This window comes from Festucalex cinctus, chromosome 8 (assembly GCF_051991245.1).
Source record: "Festucalex cinctus isolate MCC-2025b chromosome 8, RoL_Fcin_1.0, whole genome shotgun sequence".
Classification (NCBI taxonomy): domain Eukaryota; kingdom Metazoa; phylum Chordata; class Actinopteri; order Syngnathiformes; family Syngnathidae; genus Festucalex; species Festucalex cinctus.
Window position 1 is genome coordinate 7,825,449 of NC_135418.1, and position 14,575 is coordinate 7,840,023.

At 40.4% G+C, this 14,575-nt stretch overlaps 1 protein-coding gene across 7 annotated transcripts in view; it reads left to right on the forward strand.

The window, feature by feature from the left end:
- LOC144023789 (receptor-type tyrosine-protein phosphatase gamma-like) overlaps nt 1–14,575 on the forward strand; it is a 390,627-nt gene that overhangs the window by 310,707 nt on the left and 65,345 nt on the right. For all 7 annotated transcript variants that reach the window (XM_077529655.1, XM_077529649.1, XM_077529651.1 and 4 more), the window contains one exon: nt 10,863–11,047. In XM_077529655.1, the coding sequence (XP_077385781.1) occupies nt 10,863–11,047 (185 nt within the window). The remainder of the gene's footprint in view (nt 1–10,862; nt 11,048–14,575) is intronic.

The window sequence follows — 14,575 nt, forward strand, 5'->3', positions numbered from 1 at the left end:
ATGCAACCCCCCCCCAAACGCACGCACGCACTCACACAAAGAGCCTTGTTCCGTGGGCTTTTGTGACATGTACTGAATGCTTTGATCGTGCCCTTGAGCACTGCATTAGGTGGATCTATTCTTTACAGTAAAGGTTTAGGGGAGATGTGCAGGGTGGGGGCAAGCTGCGGAGCAGGCCTGACATACCACATGCATACCATATGCAGCAAAATACTCTGCAGTATATGTGTTTGTGTTTTTTCAGCCACAATATTTGATTCACTTTCAAGATCTGAAAAGGTCCAATGGAGGAGTTGCACTCTAAATGTTTGCCGATCAGCCCGGGTTACGTTATGTGTCCTAAACCAACATCGAAAAATCTCTCTCTCTCGCTCTCCTCTCTGCCGTGCATGTTGTGCCCCAAATGGCATGCACTGCTGTCATGATCCCGGGATCGAGGTTGCGGCAGGTTTATACATGCTTTCCATAAACGTTATTTGCATCACGCAAACTACATGTGGCTATTTGCACTACCGTTAGTAAATTAGACGCTGTATATCAATGAGTCTGATTTGCATTGGGGCGGGCATATTTTGCATCAAATGTATGCAAATTACCTAATTTACATACGCGCAAATAACACCGCCACACTGTGGCGCAATCAGGTTGGCCGCGCACTTAGTGACGAATTTCCCCATCTGTGCGTGTTTAGTGAATTAGGCGCTCTCGGATTGCTCCATTTTTACCGGTTAGCGCCATGCAAAGGCGACACAAACTGTACAAACAAACAGGTCTCCTGGACGAAGTCTTGCGTGACTTACTAGCGTCAAGGAAATGCAGTTTCAACGGCTAGCTTGTGAATATTCTCATTCATCCAGGACATTTCATTCTCCATCCATCCATCCATACATTTTCTAAACCGCTTACTCTTTCACAAGGGTCACGGGGGTGCTGGAGCCTATCCCTTCAGGCAGCAGGCGGGGGACACCCTGAACTGGTTGCCAACCAGTTGCAGACATTTCATTTTCATGGCATTGAATCGATCGCAACTCGACTGTTTTGGTTGTTTTATAAAAAAAAGTTTTGAACAGCAACATAATTTATCAGCAACATAAAACCGATTTATAACGTCTTGACTAGGGCAGGTCAAACCCTGCTTATTATGGCTTTTTTTTGTCTCAATGAAGCCTAACTGTTCCCAACAAATACAAATACCACAACATTAAATTAGCCTACAGATCAGTTAAACATGCGATTGGACCTTTTATTGACACATTATATTTTTATTATGTGTGTTGCACTTTGTTGCTGACCTGTCAGGCACAGGAGTTTCAGGGCACGTGATTATTTATACATTTGAATTTGGCCGCATTTGGCACATCAGCACCTTTTCTTTTAATCTTGCCATTTCTGTGCCACTCTTTCTGTTTCTGTTATCTGACATAATTTTGACCGACCTCCTGACACTGTGTTGAGTCCGGACACTCGGACCCTAACCCTGAATGAAACACCTTCATTCGTACCATCATTACCTGTATACCATTTATCCTGCTCAACAGAAAATGGGGGAAAACAAGTATTTTGAAATGTTTATTTCACCATCGACATTTATATTTTGTGCTTTAGTGTCCTCAATTTACCAACTGCTACTACTATTACTACTGTATATATTTTTTATATATATCATACAATGTACGATCATAATTGTAAAGCCTACAAATGTACCCACTTATACTAATTGATATTTTAAGTAATATAAACACATATGAATAATTGTCTAAGTTAGGATAATGAATAATTGTCTAAGTTAGGATAAAGAATATGCTTTTGTTAAAACAGGACATACAGTACAGTATGTGAGCCGTGTTCCTAAAACAAAAACCCATGTCATTCTCAGGCTTTTTTTTTTTTTTTTTTTTTATATTTCTTGTAGGTTTTTGAACAATGCTTAGTGAATATATTCAAGTTCCCCTTTACAACAGACAAAGTGACAACCGTGTGCTTGTAATGTAATGTAATTGCTCTTCACATCAATCTTTGCAACCATTTTTTGGCCTGTTATGTATTAGGCCTTTGTGCATGTAGTAATGTGCGAGAGTTTAACAGGGTTCACCCATGATGATTTAAAAGGTACAAGTGCAACATGAAGTACTTTTAAGGTATATATTAAGTGCCAGTCTAAGGGCTCCTTCACAATGCTGTGATGGCCTGTCGGAACACCTCACCACGGCAGTCCACAATCACTTTAACAGACTCATCTCCTCACCTAACTTTTTTTTACCGTTAAAGTTGTACTGTCAATTGCATATTTGCACACGGAAGTCAAACCCCTCAAACTTGATACAAACAGGGCAATTTTTAGAATAGAATTGTATATTTCAGTTTGACAAGTTCTGAACCTGATTCCTCCATGATGACCAAAGTCCACAAAGTCTAGCTGATGTCTTGAAGGAGGATCCTGTCAAATTATCCTGTAATGGGAAGTGTGATTATTTTCTCCCCGACGGGTTTAAAAAACAGCCAAGACTGACATCAATGTAAAAACTTGAAATCAAAAGCTCCGATGATGCCATAGCCAGGGTTCACCAATTCCGGTCCTCGAGTTCCGGAGTCCTGCAGATTTTAGGCATTTCCACCTAACCAACACACCTGATACTAAAGTTCAGGATCGTTATCAGGCATGTTGATTATATAAATCAGGTGTGCTTGTGGGGGAAACATTGGGGAACTCTGCTATAGACCATAGCCATAGACTCTGATTGTCATGTGGGACAGAACAATATTCTTCCCTAACCCTAGTAACCTCACAAGCCAGATGGATAATTGTGATTCACTCAAGAGAGTTCTTCACATTACCAATCTGGGACTTCACTCGGCAGATCCATTTGTGAAAGGAGGACTTGCTGTACAATACTTCGAGCTGATTGGACGATGCACCATCTTTGCGCGTTTGTTTTGATTAATCAAGACACCGTCTTGAGGTATGGTGGGTGGTGTTGGAAGCATGAATATCTTCACCAGATAAAAATGCACAAAACACCTCTCGCTGTTCAAATTCAACAAGGAAATGGTGAGTAATACTGTGAGAACAGAATTAATTGCAGCGTTCATTCATCTGTTAGGTTTGTTTGTTCCCCCAACATTGTTGAATGACGACCACATTTCCCATGAGGATCAGCGCATAGCGTTGTGCAATCCTCATCTCCCAGTAGCCTGGAATGGGATTGAAATACATTTCTGTTTGCAGTGGCTGTGTGCATGGCAAGTTATTTATTTTATATTTTTTCTTTATACAGTACTATACCATTTTTTTCAAGTAAGTTAGCAGCAGACATTGGTTTACAGTATCTTACCTTCTTGATTGTCAACACACAAACGGCTGCGTGCACCCCCTCCCTTCCCGCTAGTTATGGGCATTACAGTTCTTTTAGGTGAACTGAATCACTAGAATCAGTTCATTTAAACGAACCGTTCAAAATATTCGTTACGTTCACCCACTGACTCGATCACGTACTGAACCGGAAATGGCAACACACTCATTCACTGAATTATTCCTGAACCGGAAATGGCAACACGTTCACCCACTGACTCGTTCACTCACGGATCCGTTCACGTCTTCGCGAACGGGAAGCTTCCCCAGTGACTCGTTCCTGAACACCAATAGTGAGGCTGCATGTGTAGTAAAATCCCGCCCACGTCTGACGCTAGCTTCTGATTGGTCGTTCGCGAAAACTGACGGCATGAGCCTGGCTGGTCTCAAATAAACTGAGAAGAGAACGAATCATTTCAAGAAGTGACCCGTTTACTCACGTTCACTGAAAAGATTCGTTCTACGAACGAATCGGTCGTGACCGACACAACACTACTTCCCGCGATGCATTCACAAGCACTTCAAAAAGAAGAAGGCTCACAACACCTAAAACTCAGTCAGTACTTTTGATTACAGTACTTTTGGATTACACCGCATGCATGTGTGTTGCATCCCTGCTCAGCTCCATCTTGACTGTGTGCTCTGGACACGTCAATTCTATGGACAACACTCACCAGGTGCGCGCACAGAAAGTCTCTGCTCAAAAGAGAAGCAGAAAGAGAGGTGGACTTCCTTTGATTGAACTTTCCGTCCACTCCCATAGCTTCTGCTATGACGTTCCACGCAGCATCCTTTTTTAGGTTGTCCTTATAAAAAGGATGTACCGTGTCATATATAATTTGTGGCTTTCCACCTCCATTATAAATCTCTCCTCGTCCATGTTCGCAGGTTTTTAAAAAGTGAATTAAGTGTTAAGCATAAAGACGTTTTGTTGACATGATTGTGAAATAGGATCAGGCGAATATTTTATTCTGATAAGTAACCGTCATTTTTTATTTTGAAACTGTGTCGGTCTTCCTGTCCCGCTCGATGTGTTCTATGCTAGTTTGCCAATTGACGGATACTGACGGATGCGTCGTTCGGCAAAAATAGAAAATAGGTCGATCCGTGCGACGGGCTCCGACACGACGCAGCTGAGCCGCAGTCGATCCGCAGCGCATACGCATCCGGTGTAATTTGAAGAAGCTGACAGAATGAAAACGAATCGGCTACGCCGCCGGAACGCAGAGGAGACGCAACGCACACGCATTCGATATAATCCCGGCGTGAGTGTGCCGTAGCTGCTCAGGTCAATGTGGAAGGGCGAACTACCAAGCTGATGATTATTATGATTGTGATTATTGCAAAGGCAGCATCCATTGGAAATCCCGCCTCGTCTTTGACCACACGTTCCTGTAATGTGCTTTTATCCAGGTAGGCCTTTTTTTAATTTATTTTATTTTTGTGTTCTCAGACAAAAATCAGGCCTGTCAACTTCTGACCAAACCTTGGAGTGAGACATCGGTCGGTCCGCAGTCACGTGGGCCGAGTTATGGTGTTGATACCAAATGAGATGGGGATGCAAGATTTTATCGGAGTCCTTCAGTGATCTGCACGCCGGCCGATGATGGCACGCTACGGGATATAAGCGGCAATACCGTATTTTGTCGCTTTGGGAATAGAATTGGTGTTAATGATTATTCAGACGGAAAACATGACATGTATGAAGAAATATTTTACATTATACAATTACAAGGTTGCAGCCCAATCACATCTGGTACCGTCAATGGCCAGAAAATGTCTGGGCATAAGCGGAAATGGCACAGGAGTTGTCTCACCAACGTGGCAGTTATGCACTCTGTTCAACAAACGGATCAATTGTGCCATTTCAAACAGCAACAGAGCCAAAAGGATCAGATGGATATTTGTAACCTACTAGAATTTGCAAATGAACTTGGTCTTAAACTTTAGGGCCAAAGAAACTAAACTTGAGGGCCAAAGAGACTGTTTTCATCTAAAATAATAATAGACAATCTTGTTAAAAAAAAATAGGCATCTCGTTCATCGTCGATCTCACACTCCATCCGACCCAGAGGGGGCACTCCAGTCTTTTCCTTTTTTTTTTTCTTTCTTTAAAAAACTCCAGTCTTTTCCAACTCAGGACCATGGTCTTAGAAAATACAACCGCCACCCAGGAAGGCCGAAGCCCGGACTCGGTCTTGCGTCTTTAGCACTGGGAGGCGAACGTAAAATAAATATATATATATATATATATATTAGTGCTGTCAAAGGATTAAAATTTTTAATCTGATTAATCACACTTTTTAATTTTGATTAATCACAATTAATCAGCTAAATTACCTGCGTATTTGCGTAATATAAAATAAATATAAAATACCGTAATATTTTGACATGAACGCATTTTATTATCTGTCATTTGCAAACATTGATTAATTAAATGCATGTACGCAATTGAATGCATGCGTGTATTGCTCAGAACGTAACAGCATCATATCATCTGGTTGCAATTCAGCAATTATTAATTAATTAAACGCAAATTACTTTTGTTTTATCCCAAGTCCTGTCGGGGTGTTTTTTAAAGCTAAATTTACCATCGAGAAAACCAACTGGAGTCATCCCGCTCATTTTGGAACAATAGGCGTAGGAAATTCCGTGCATTGACCTCATCACGGACCTGCGCAGCCTTCAATGTAACCATCAGCGGTTACGTTCAACGCTCAAGTGCGGTAAAAAAAAAAAAAAAAAAGTGCGATTAATCTGCGTTAATACGTGATTAATGATTAATTAATCTATTAACGCTTTAACTTTGACAGCCCTAATATATATATATATATATATATATATATATATATATATATATATATATATATATATATATATATATATATGAGAGAGAGAGAGAGAGAGAGAGAGAAAATGCTAGAATTTTTAGAATTTAATTAAAATTCTAGCATTTTCTAGCATGATGTCATGAGTTGCTCTAAAGTGGCCAAACCAGTGCGAAGCACCTGTTGACATGCTCAGTGTTGTTCTTTTTTCCCTTTGTCTCTCACTCTTCCACTTTCTCTCACAGCAACAACAAGGTGCTTTAACGCGACCTCACTAGCCCAAAGCCACAGTCCACATGCTGACCAAACCCCACCCACCCATTTTTAGGGTCTTTAAGCACATTGAATTAATTGTAAATGAAACATCTTGTACTGAGGTTCATATATCTTTTACATTTGGGAGAAAATGACAGGTGTTATCACCAAACATCAGGTTTTGCCTCAATGCAACAATGGAATTAATATATAAAAAAAAAAAAAAAAGTCTGGTAGTGGTCCTAAGCATGTAGAATGTTGTTCACATACCTTGTAATGTGTTTTTTGGATGTTAAACATCAGTTCATGACTAGTGACTATGAGGTAATGAAAACTACTGATTATTCCAAACACTGCACATTGTAATGCAGAAAGTACAACAAAACAGTGATGAACATGGATTAATGGAAAATAAGTCTCACGTGCCAAGTGGAACCAAATTGATTAGCTTGCTCAAAAAGGACCGCAGTGATTTTCTATTCATGACATGCAGTCGAGCCCTGTGTGGCTTAGCATTACTAAAGCCATTAGTTACACACTTTACTCACAAGAGCACACCTTCACACAGTAGAACGCACAGACATGCACATACGTCAATAACAGCTCAAGCACAACCATCTCTATTCAGGAAAAAATATCATTGGATGAAATCATCTGGGGTCCTGACATACATACTTTTAACTACAGTATGTGAAGCATATTGAGCTACATTGTGTATGAAATGAAATATAAAGCAACAGTACAGTAATAATAATAATATTAATACTGCTACTACTACTACTACTAATAATAATAATAATAATAATAATCATGCATTTGAATTATATGCCACTTGCTGTTTGCTTTCACACACTCAAAGCGCTTACAGTAGATGCATTATTCATGTACTCGCACATTCACTCTCTGATGACTGTAAACTACATATGTAGCCACATGATGTGCACCTATGGACATGGCGACCACCACCAAACAGCACTTTGTATACTGCAATGCCTGTTTTAAAGTGCTTTATCAATAAAGTTGAGTGTGAGGTTGAGTGAGCGGCACTGTGTGTGAAGTGTGCAGTGATTTTGAAACAGTGTACCGGGGCACATTAGTGCGCCATGAGAGATCTTAAAGTCACAATGACGAAGTGACGGACCGGCTGACAAAAATAGTGGTAACAAACTGTAGTTCAGCAATGATGGAAGTGTGGTTAAAATGATGATGACAGAATGATGGACTGATGATGAATGGTTTAGTAGGCTTTAAATAATGACATACTGACGATGACTGAGGGGATGGCCTTGCCGCTGGAGAATGATGGACTGCTAAAATTGACTGGCGAGCCCACCTCTGGACTAGCGTGTTGACCTGTAGGCATCTCATTGTCGAGGCCTGCCTGGAAAAGCCCCACGATGACCCAGTTTGATCATTCCAAAAACCGAAGGATTTAAAGTAAGTAGATACATGTTCACAGGACAAACATGTATGTTTAGGAGCATAAAAAAAAGATGCGAGACAAAGTAGCATCAATTTACTGTGTCCATATAGTGTAGCAGTGGTGTTTGATTCCCATTTTACATTTAGTGGGGCATGCATGTTACGCCACAATTCAGCAGACACGCCCACATCCTATGGGGAATTTTTCACAGTTTTGTACCCTCGTTATGCGGCTAATATAATGATGCGGCTAATTTATACATTTTTTCTAATGGCCACCAGGGGCACTCGAGCAAAGAAGGTAAGAGTGAGACTGGTGGATTATATGTGTCGAGGAAGACGCAAGTTTAATGAAACTTGGAGCTTTGTGCATGAATAAAATGAGCATGAACAGACCCTCATCATGGAAAATACAAGAAGTCTCAGTCTTAGCGACGTTTACCGGTATGTTATTTTTAACCAGCCCTGTTAGTGCTGTCTTGTATTGCTGCTGTGTTACTACTGCGTCACAGGGACTGTTTAGAAAGAAAGGCTAAGGTATATTATTAAACCTTTGAAAACTCTTTCTGTGTACCGTCTTTCTTTGTAAATGTATGGACAAAATACTTTTTCCTTTAGAAATGTACTGGGTGCAGCTTATATTATATTACATTCAGGATTATTATTATTATTATAATATTATTATTATTATTATTATTATTATTATTATTATTGTTGTTATTATTATTATTATCGCTCAATAGTCCAGAAATTACAGTAATGATTAAATCTTACCTTTGACACCATGGCGATGAAATTTTGTACAAAATATTAGGTGTTTTGCTGGTTAGTTTTCTAACGCGGAAGTAAAACGCCCGGTTCAGTAAAACCCCGCCTCTCCCCGTGTGATTGCCGCACCCCTGGCGAGCCGATTTCAGTCTGCTGTTGGAGATCTTTGTTTGAGCACTCCAATGAATGCAAGCCATCAATTATTCAACAAACATTTGAAACAAAACGGCTCCTTGCCACAAGAAATCGTGAAGAAGGAGGGGGGGGGAAAAAACCCTGAGCTGTTCTTGAACTGGGGACTTGCTTCTTATGGCACTTTTCAACTGGACCGGTTCCACACCGAAGCGGCATTTTTTGCCCCCGATGTGAGCGCCTCCATGGGACTTTTTCGGGGCCGAGCGGTTTCGTTGTTTAGAACCCTTTCTGCAGTCATTCTGCAGCGCCGTCCGTCGGGGGACTGTCGGGGCCGTGTCGTCATCTGTCATCTGATTGGCCGACAGCAACGCAGCAAGCAACGCCGTTGCACACGCCCATTTCCTTGTTTTAAGTAAGAGAAGCAGAGGCGACCGCCGGTCTTCGCCAAAGTCATAAAAATACAGTATATACAATAAATATAAAAATGTTTTACAACAATGCTGACCAATATTTACAATTTAAAATATATATTTTATTTATATAAAAATTAGGAGTGCACAACGCTGGCTGGTCTTGTGTTCCCATTCACTTGAATGAGGCTCCAGCGGGAGAGCTCTCCATTAGGAAATAGCTTTGCGAGCCGGTCGTGAATCGCAATATTTCATCCATGGTGGTCCATCTTAAATTGTAAATATGGTTCAATGTCGGCGCAACTTGCCACTCGTGAAATCCGCACGCACTGCGGGAGTGCAAGCTTGGCTTGGACAGTTCAAATGTTGCCGCCCCCTTCCTGCCGTGCGCCAGTTGTAATGGAAAAGAAAGCGTTGCGGTGTGTGGTTGCGTGAAGTGTGGTGTGGTAGCGTACGTGCGGGACTAATGGAAAAGCAGCATTATAGAGCGAGCACACTAACCACTAGGGGTGTTAAAAAAATCGATTCGGCAATATATCGCAATACTACATCGCGCAATTCTCAAATGGATTCAATAGGAGGCTGAATCGATTTTTAAACTTCAATTTTTGATGGAAATATATTCAACAAAATGTCTTACTTCAGGTTAGGGTTCACACCTTAAGCATGGAAGAATGTTATATGAACGGAACATTAAGACTTAATATTTTATTTTAATGCTGTTCAAACATGAAACAGATTACAACCTGTATAAGACTGAAGTTTCAGATAAATAATACATTTTCATACAAATCTTACACTGTACAAGTTTACTGATTAGTATTTTCTAAATTTGAATGGAAAAAAATCGCAACAGTCGACTTGTAAATTTGTATCGGTATTAATCGATATCGAATCGAATCGTGACCTGTGAATCGTGATACGAATCGAATTGTCAGGTACAAGGCAATTCACACCCCTGCTAACCACTATACTATTCGTTCAGTAAGGTTCAATAGTGCAAAAACTTTACTTGTAGTTTACACGAGTGTCAGCCAGAACCTTTGTGGAATTTTAAGACAGACAATTGTCATTGCACTTTGGCATTGCAAATGTGAAGGATAAATGATTGCTTTGAATTCATTTGGAAATAATGTTTACTGATAAAGGCTACTTTTGTCACTATCCCATGGAGTAGGGATGGGCGGATTGATGGCTTAACACTGTATAACTAGGTGTGACTGTGGTAACTTAACCCAGGGCTGTCACATTCAGTGTGGGATTGAGGACCCAAGTGCAGGAAAGCAGAAAAAAAGTTTTAATGGCTGATGGATAAAACAGAACATTAAATCAAAAATCAACTAAGTCCAACGACCAAAATTGAAGTCATAAGCAAACACATGGTACAAGACCCCAACCTGTGTTTGTGCTTGGATGACGAATGTGGTTACACAGCAAACTTAATAACAGATCTCAAATTTAGCTCATGTTTAAATAACATTCACATTGTTTCTTCTGCATCGTTCTCTGTTTTCAAAAGACAATCTAAGCCGATGTATTCAGTCTCAGAATATTTATTTCTTTTTCCTTTTAATTATTTGTGCCTTTATGTCTCTTTTCTTCATCAATGATTTTTTTCTTCATAACGTCTTCTAATTATCCTTTATTTTTATCTTTTTCCTCAAGTGTGTCATTTTCTCTGCCACCTCCTTCTAGTGTGCAGCAGTGCTCCTGTTAATATGAAGGTGCAGCATGTTAACGTAAGCGCACTGGTGGTTCGTTGGACACGTCCAGAGGTCATCTACCATCCACCGATCCTCCACTTTCTGGTATCCTACAGCTGGACAGCTCATGATGACAGCTATGAGGAGACACACCTCACTGATGCCAAACACAAACTGGTAAGACTGTGTGGATGTTGAAGTATTATGCTTCATGTATTAGTATTCCATTTGTTAATTAAAATGTGGAGTCTTGGGGGCCTTTACTTGAAAACAAAATAAAAGCTAGCTAATGAAACCAATCAAATGAAAGCTATCTAATGTTCAAACTCAAAAGCTCGATTACCATGATTTTTTTTTTTCAAATAAAAAGAGCAAAAAACGTGCAATTTTCTGTTTTTTTTTGTTTGTTTGTTTTTTTTGTTTGTTTTTTGTCCAAAGTCAAGAATACGCTCCAACTTCCTGAGATCCTGAACAGGGTAATCTGTATAGGAAATGGATGGATAGAAATACATACATTTGTTATCAAAGCACATGATAGGGTACCTAGAGAAGAGCTGTGGTACTGTATGAAGATTTCTGGGGTGACAGAAAAACACGTTGACCTGGAACAGGACATTTATGGGATAGGCTAAGACTTGTGAGGACAGAAGACTTGATGGTGTAGGTCGAATTGCATCAAGAATCAGCTCTGAATCTTTCCTTGTTTGCTCCGCTGATGGATTGGTTGACAGATTATGTCCAACGGGAGTCTCTGTTTGCAAATGACATAGTGATCTGTGGAGAAAATAGGGAGCAGTTGGAAGAGAACCCCGAGACATGGAAGTAAGCATTGGACAAACTACTCGAGACAAGAGTTGGAGGTGGCAGAATTCAAGATGCCTGGATTCTCATTTGAGATTGACAAGATTGACAGCCAGGATCAGGAATGAGCTCATTTAAGGCACAGCACAGACTGGAAGGTTTGGAAGGTAGAGAGGCCAAAATGAGATGTTTTGCTCATGCGCAATTAAATTAGTAAGAAAGTAACAATAATATTGTAGACTAATATAATAGCAATTAAATACTGATTGTTCTTGCACATGTTGTCATCTTATATAAATAAAGTTGAGTTGAGTTGAGTTGAGTTGAGTTGAGTTAGGGGCAGTGTAGTGTAGTGCATGCATGAAGTACACACAGTGAGTTAGAAGAACATTGCATTTTAGCGCTATTAATAATATAACTCCTTTTTCACAGATTGGGGGAAAGATTGTGTGTGATTAAGAATGTAATCATATTTTTCACAGACTATTTCCTTTCTTCCACAAAACAAGAGTGTAATAAAGCAAGCATGGTTATCTTAAAGACAACAAATGTGCTTTTACACATCGCCAAGCACAAACGCATCCTGTCCTGCATCCCTAGTAAGTGTTATTTATAAGAAACCAATGCTGTTCTAACCCTAATCAGTATTCTTCAACACTTAATTATAGCCTCCAACCCCAAGCCACCAAATTAAACTTCTCAATTAACCAATTATAGCCGGGAGCGCATTACTGTGTTCCTACAACTAGAGCGCTCTAGTGCTCGTCCACCTTTAAACCCAGGAAAACGGACACATCTTTTTGTTTTGACAAATTCTCGGTCTCTTAGCCGATGAAATGCATCAGAATATACTCGAGAGGGTGACGTGGGCCTCGTACCATGTCCTGGAATTTTATTCGAGCATTTTCGTCTGACGCAGATTCGCGGGAGTTATGAAATAAATGACAGTGATTGATGACGATGCGGGAGGACTTCGAACCAGTGTCACCAGCTGACAGTGGCACATTGAACATCTGAAATGTTTTTTGAATTTTGTTTCTATTTGTTTCAGGAGCTGATATATTAATTATTTAAGAGGCAATGAAATAAATGTTGAATTTCCAGGGAAACTTCAGGTTTTCAGGGGTGATTCTAAAGTCACCCATAGGTTTAGGCGCTTCAGGTCATAATGGGATAATGTAACATGTGAAATTGTCAAACACAAACAACCCCCACACCCACATCGTTATTATAATATTATTCAGATTTGATGCTGCTAATACTGTTAATTATTGCTAATCTAACACTGCAGATGCTTACTTTTGGCTATGGATAGTTTGGTTGGTTTTGGATAGTTCTTTGGCAGCTGTCAAAGTGGATCGTACGCTTTGGAACCTGGGCAGCCAAGCTGATCATGTCATTGGTTGGAACGCAGGTTTTTGAAAACGTTTTGCCCTGACGGCCACACATTACCGCTTTTGTTTTTCATTTAAAAAAAAAAAGGTTTAAAAAAACTTCAGCCAAAGTGAAGATTTGTGTTTTTCTCCTGATCCGCATTCACATATAACCCCTAGTTTATACCGAATGCCTATGCGTTGTGGACCCGCTCTGCTCCGGTGGCGAATCCAATTCGTTTACATTCTATCAGCTTGTTCAAATTACACCGACTCCATATGTGCTGCTGATCGACTTCTGACCAGCTCCGTGACTGTTGTGCCGTTGCCCACCGGACGAATAGACATATTTTCTATTTTTGCCGGATGACGCATCCATCGAAATCCATCAAATGGCAAAGTAGCACAGAACACAGCGGGACAGGAAGACCGAAGCAGTTTCAAACTGAAAAAAAATCCAGTTACTTTTCAGAATAAAACACTCGCCAGATCCTATTGAGTATGGGGGGAAACATTTGTTTTTAAAATACCCGTCTATGTGTAGACAAGCAGTGGCGTTCCTAAGCAACTTGGCACCCTAGGCAGGATTTCTTGGTAGTTTCCCCCCCCCCCCCCCCCCCCCCCCCCCCCCCAACCGAGGGACCAACCACATACACGACCCCCACTCAAATTCTTAGACCAACCACAAAATATTTACATTTAGAGCATCTCCCACACTTCTTTTATACTTAATGGTAGAACCGTACGTCGCAGTGGTATTTTCGCTTAGAGGAAGAAAATAACGTGGAAAGTATGCTGCGGAAAAGTCAACTTACTGTAAGTGTGGCAAAGCAAGATGGCTGCCGCCGGCTTCACTTTTCGCTACAACATGTGCAGCCCAATTTATTTATGACGTCCGTGCTGTATCAGCCTGCATATCCACCTGAGAGTCTGACGGTGATCATTTTTTTAAAGCTTTGAGCCAGGACAGCATACTAGTGTTTTCATTTCATTTTCTTAACTAAAGAGCCAGACCTGTCACCAGAAAGAAAGCGCGGGGGGGGGGGGGGGGGGGGGGGGGCATCACCTTTTTTGGGAGGAGCACATTTCATCAACCGAAATCTGATGTTGTTCAGGTTGAACAGTGGCATTGTGACAACTGCAAAAGTGCTCAGAAATATTTTCTGTCACTTAAAAGCGGCAGTTCAGTCTGAAATCTAAAAGACAATGGGAAAAAAATAGTGTAGTTTATTTTTCATTTATTTTATTCAACTCAAAAGTTCATTTACAACAAAACCACTCGTCACTTCTGTAAACAACTATGTCCGAATGAATGACACTGTGACCCAACCCCTTCTATCTGGGATTGGCTAGCAGTTGGCTTCATTTGCTTTTTGGATTTAGGGCTGTACAATATGGATAAAATTTCAAATCATTTTTGCCAGACATCTTTATTCTTTGGTCTTTGACTCAGCATGAAACTTCGCATTTCACTGATTTATGGTGCTTTCTGTATTTTGTTATTTTATTTATACTTATATTTACTGATTCA